Source organism: Austrofundulus limnaeus, unplaced genomic scaffold, assembly GCF_001266775.1.
Source record: "Austrofundulus limnaeus strain Quisiro unplaced genomic scaffold, Austrofundulus_limnaeus-1.0 Scaffold56, whole genome shotgun sequence".
Lineage (NCBI taxonomy): Eukaryota > Metazoa > Chordata > Actinopteri > Cyprinodontiformes > Rivulidae > Austrofundulus > Austrofundulus limnaeus.
This window is the reverse complement of record NW_013952458.1, coordinates 818,756-824,381: the sequence shown is the minus strand read 5'-3', so window position 1 is coordinate 824,381 and position 5,626 is coordinate 818,756. Positions and strand designations below refer to the sequence as shown.

At 38.6% G+C, this 5,626-nt stretch overlaps 1 protein-coding gene across 1 annotated transcript in view; it reads right to left on the bottom strand.

Moving 5' to 3' along the window:
- The window catches only part of LOC106518137 (transcriptional repressor scratch 1), a 12,094-nt gene extending 6,576 nt beyond the window's left edge, over window positions 1-5,518 (bottom strand). Inside the window, exon 1 of the mRNA XM_014009263.1 lies at window positions 4,724-5,518. Within this exon, the coding sequence (XP_013864717.1) occupies window positions 4,724-4,841 (118 nt within the window). The 5' untranslated portion in view covers window positions 4,842-5,518. The remainder of the gene's footprint in view (window positions 1-4,723) is intronic.
- Between the last annotated feature and the right edge of the window lie 108 nt (window positions 5,519-5,626).

Genomic DNA, 5,626 nt, shown 5'->3' with positions numbered 1-5,626 from the left:
CCCCCCCCCCTGTGGGAAATCTTTTTTTTCCCGTCGGATGGTTCAGCGAGCACACTTGCTCCTCGTCAGCTGCACCTTTCCTGACAGGTCCACGGCCGCACGCAGTCACACCCCGGGGCTGTCAAAACTTCAGCTGTTGCACACGGAGCGTCTCTTTTTACAGCAGCTGGGAGGGTCTCGGAGCTCGGTGGGCACACTGACACTGACAGTTTCCTTCATGAGCTAAACTGTGACTACATCTGCCCGAGACTAGCAGGAAAAATCCTCAACAACTGGTGTGTTTCTCCCCCCTCATCTCTGCACAGCTTCAAGTCAAATGGAATCAACCATTTGTCAAATACAAAACGTCAGAGATCCTCCTCTTTGACATCACTTCCTGTTGCCTCACATGCAAATATCTCAAYTACCGTTCATGTCAGCRATATGAYRTTTTTTRTACRATATTTTATCAATGTCRTTGTTACAAAAATGCATTCATATSTATYACAAAAATTTGATGTCACAGACACTTTAACACCCACTGCTGAAGGTGGAGGAGCATCATGTTTTTGCAAAATATTTCAAGAACCAAAGGATAGATTTTAAATTTTTGAAWACACAAAAATAGGTATGATTCTGCAAATTTGGCTTATAATGTGCTAAACATTGATGTGGTAGCAGCAGAGTCGTTCACAACCCACTTTTAGCTGATGCTAGTGCACAAGATTGTGCAAAGAATGTTTTCTAAGTTCAACCAAAATGGCAACAACTCAGCCCAAGATGATTTTCTTCTCTTCAAATTTTCCTTAAAGGAATTCCAGACCTTTAATTATTTCTATTATTGGCTGCTGCTCAACAGGCTGAACTCCGACAGACACGAGAAGAGAGAGACCGGTAGCTAATAAGCCACAACTCCTGCTGAGCTGCCCGATCAATAGCTCTCCATTTCAATTAGCACCGGGTGAGCATTAAGACGCAGACAGCAGAGGAGATACTGTTGCTGGTAATATAATTTCATGATGCAGTTCTGAGAAAAGCTCAGATGTTGATCGATAATGTGATGAGGAGAAGGGATGGGGGAGAGAAAAAGAACGCTTGATGTTTAATGTGGTGATGGTGGTTAGGTGTTTCACCAGTGCACTGCTTTCAGTCTAATTTAACATTTTGAATTTAATTAAGAGAAAGAAAACAGAGAGAACAGGAGGACRGTGGAAAGTCGGTGCCATGTGGAAAAGGCTGCATTATAAATATTCCATCGCTGCACTCTCCAAGTGTTTGAGCGTGTGTGTTGCTTGTTTTATAGAGCATAAGTAAAGTTTTTGAAGCATGATCAAGAGTTTCTTTTGTCTATATTTGCAGACAGGTTGACTAAGAAACAAGAAAGGAGGGCGCAAACTGAAAAGTTTCAGCTCCAGTTTTGAAGTGAGCAGCTCTGGAAAACTTCACCATGGAGCGATTCAAAAATTTAATCTCTTCAGGACCTCAGACTGTAAATTAGAGGGGWAAGTGTTGTGCAGCCTGTAAAAATCTGTAAAAACTAAAGAAATGCTCTTTATCACCCAAAGATATGTATGTATGTTTGTGTTTGTGTGCACACAAAAACACAAAATCAGCTTTAAGTCAGTCATTTTTACAGATATYAACCTAAAGGTTGGTGTGTTTGTAGCTGAGAGTAATCACAAGCACATAATCAAGCTTTTTGTTTGAAATGTTGCCAYTAATTATTTGGAGTCAACTCTGTTAGCAAAATATCTCAAGCTCCACTACATGTATTTTAATGAAACTTTCAGGAAACTTTTGTTAGATGGACTTGTGCAAAAGATTAACTTTTGGAGGCAACATAATACAAAATGGCTGCTACTGCCAATTCAACTCAGAAAACACAGAAATGCAAATAACTCAATCAATTTAACAGACACTGCCTTAAAACATGGTGTGGTAGTAGCTGAGAGTCCATCATAACACATACTCTTTGCAACTATTTTTTTTTTGTTTAAAACAACTTTTAAAGTCAACCTTGTTTGTCTGTTGGCAAAACATCTCATAAACCACATGACGGATTTGAATGAAACTCTCAGGAAGAAATCGTTGCATGAGCCTCTGCAACTAATTAACTTTTTGAGACTAACCAAATTAAGATGGCTGCCACAGTTACCTGATCTTAAAAAATACAAAAATAGCTATAATTCAGTCAGTTTTACAGAAAATTAGCAGAAATTTGATGTGGTTGTAGCTGAGTCATTCTCTGAGCATGTCTTGCAAAGTTGCAGTGATGCAAAATGATGTCATCATTTCTTTYACAAAAGATCTTAAAGTGAAACTTGAGTATTTTAAGTGATAATCACTGCTAAAAATAATTGCTTTTCCAAATTCTAAGTTTATTAAAGGAATAATAAAATAACACTGACTGGTTTAAATCTCAGCTTCGGTCTATTTTTTGCTTCTCTCTCCTAGTGTCAACTTGGCATTCATTTCAAAGCACTTCTGCAGCATTAAAACACTTATTAAAGATTAAATAATCTGCCAAAGACAGGCCGTCCGTCACRTGTGTGTCCTTAAAAAGCGGAGAATTAGAAAGGGAGAGAAAAACAGTGACCTGAAACGAAAGAACGAGGAGRAAAAARAAGAGCTGCGAGCTACAATTTAATTTTTGATCCAAAGCAGCAGCGACTGATGCACACTTGTGTGCTTTGGACACTTGTAGGTCACTCTGTGTGTGTGCATGTGTGTGTGTGAGTGATGTTGTGCACTCAGCTGTGCAGGCTGCCTGGGAAATGTGCCGAGTTGACAGAAACACAGCAATGTGAGTGTGTATGTGTGTGTGTGAGTGAGTGTGTGCAACAAGATGCAGCTACTTCACTCAAGCTTTTGTTATATTTATGACGGTGGATAAGCGCCGCAGAGTTTAAACGCTGCTGCATGTTGGGGTTTTTTTCTCCTCTGATTTGTCATCTGAACGCCTGGAAACTCCTCATCTTGTATTTGACCTTGGTACAAAGTGAAAGCCACCAGGCTGCACTAACACCATTACAAGCTGGTCCCAGTGCAGTGACAGGAAAATCTGCTGTTAACCCTTTAAAGCTGCCGTCATCTGACAGATGGCCACTAGAGGGCGGAAACGAGCTCACACAGGCAAAAATCCAATTAAATTATGCCTTTTAAAAAGATCTCTCATAAACAACTGGTTTATTATTTATGTCAAACAAAAGATAATTATATTTTATTTTTAATATATTTTGCTACCAATTACTTAATTTGAGCTGACTTTATGTTTATAATAGCTATTTTTCAGTATTCTTGAGCTCAACATTTTTTGCACATTTATACAGGAAAGTGTCAGTAAGCTGTTTGTTGATGAGATGTTTTTTTATTAATTATTTTGAAGCAAACTCATGATTTACCTGTTCAATCTGGGGTTTAATTCAATTATTTATTCTCTTTTGGTTTTATTGTTTTAAATCAGCTCCTAATTGAATTATTTTTGCATTAACCTCAGGGAAACAATTGTAACATTTGTTTTAACCTCCATTTATTCCATTTACCTCTCATTTTTTTACTGTTTTGGTTTTATTCATGCTTTAAATTTTGAACCCACATTTTTATACTTTTATATCTTTTTCTATAGCATTTCATCAGTGTTAAAACGTTTCCTTCAGCCACTTCATGTTCCAGTCAGCACTGTTTAATTTTTTTTACAAATACTGCTGTTTGAAATCATCTCTGCTGTGGTTTTTGTTGGTTGCTTTGCTTTTATCTGTTTCTTATCTGCTGTAAAGACAGCAAGGTGCTTCATAATTAATAATTTATTTGATAAACTGTGATTATTAAGGATGTTAATTTGACCTATAAGGACTGATTTTTACTTCAGTGAGAGAAATGTCTTAAACATACTCATAAAAGTCTTATTAACACTGAGCTTTAAGATTAATGATTGATACTCATATCAAAATGCATTATTGTGGTTTAGGTTTAGCTCCTAACCCTTACTTTCTGTTTTTTTTCCAGCATTTATTCTTCAACCTCAAAGAATTACTCTCTCAGTTGGTATTGCATTTAGCCTGAAAATCCAGGATTATGCAGCATGTGGGAACCATTTGAAGTTGATCTAGATGAGAAAATGTTTTGAAATGTGTGTAAAGAGACTCACGTGTGTTGGTTTGAGGAACATAATTGGCACCAGAACAACAGGGAATCCCTGTGTTTCTGTGCTGGTGACATAATCCATTATTTACCATGCAGACATCTCAACTCTGTTGCTTCTCTGTGGGGATTTTTCCTTTTTCTGCCTACCTCAGCTAAACTGAACATGTCTTCTGTAAAGTTCATAAGAATAAAATCGATATTTTGTAAATATAAATGCCTCTTTRTTCACTTTTATGCTGCTTTTGGGTGACAATTATAATAAAACAGGGACTGTTTGAGGTAAATCGAGCTGCTGGCGAAGCAGTGACCCAGATAAAAGGTGTAGACCAACCACCTGGAATACACTTAGTTTTGCTTACATGCAACCTTTTCTGTTTGGAGGGTTTCTTGTGCATGCAGCTCTAAAAATGCATCCCAGGAAATATCCCTTTAAGAGAATATCCATCATTAGAAAGCTTTTCTTTATAGAAAGTTCACATTTAGAAGTAAAAATATCACCTGAGTTCAACCACTTTTCCTCCTCTTAAACGATGCTGTTCTAAATCTGAGGGATTAAAGGAAACAAGAGAATACCCCAGGTGAAATGTGTGTGAGACTATACCTTTGTCATGATGATGGAACCGCAGACTGAGCTCTTCTCTCCGGCTGTAGGAGCTCTCCAGCTCAGCAGCTGAGAAATCATCCAGTTTGACTTTCTTCACTAAGAAAGAGCGAGGCATGGCTGCACTTTATCCTTTTCTAACCCACTTTAAAAATAGCCTGATGAAAGGAATTAGCTGATTTTTAACATGTAAAAGTCCTTTTATTTGATTAAAAGTGGAGACATGGCTTTTAAAATAAAAAACAAGCCCCTCTCTGTGATTTCTCCTCCTTTTTTCCTGCTTATTTTCTGTGTAAAATGTTGGTTAGGGTTAGAAAAAACTCAGAGACAGAATCTGAACCGGGTCTTGAAAAGGTTTGGTTGTTTAAAAGTGTCCCTCGTGGTTGGTTTGTTGGTTTTATCCCGTCACAGCTCCGCTCTCTCTCACAGGCTCGTGGTTTCAGCACCGGACAGCTCCTCTCAGGCGCGCGACTCTCCAGCAGCTTTCAGAGTAAAACGCATCAAAACAAAAGCGAAAGAAGCAGAAATTTGACTCAAGACTCGTGTAAAATTCCAAGCGCAGGCGATGCAACGAGATTTGATGTTATTAACAGAAAACAAATGCCTCCAAAAAAAGAAGCTGCAGCGAGTTGGTTGAAGTCCCAAACACAGGTTGTCCCGCTTCAGAAACGTCACAAAAACACGAGCGTCTCCTTAAAAATGCTGCTTTGAAAAAAAGTGTTTGAAGCTGGAAGCATCGGAAGACTCCGGGTCTGTGAGTTCTGTCTGACTTCTCCCTCTCTCCTCTGGAGCTGCAGCTCTCTGAGATGCACGAGATCAGCTGTTGCAGCTTTATAGGGTGCAGAGAGAGAGAGAGAGAGAGAGAGAGAGAGAGAGAGAGAGAGAGAGAGAGAGAGAGAGAGA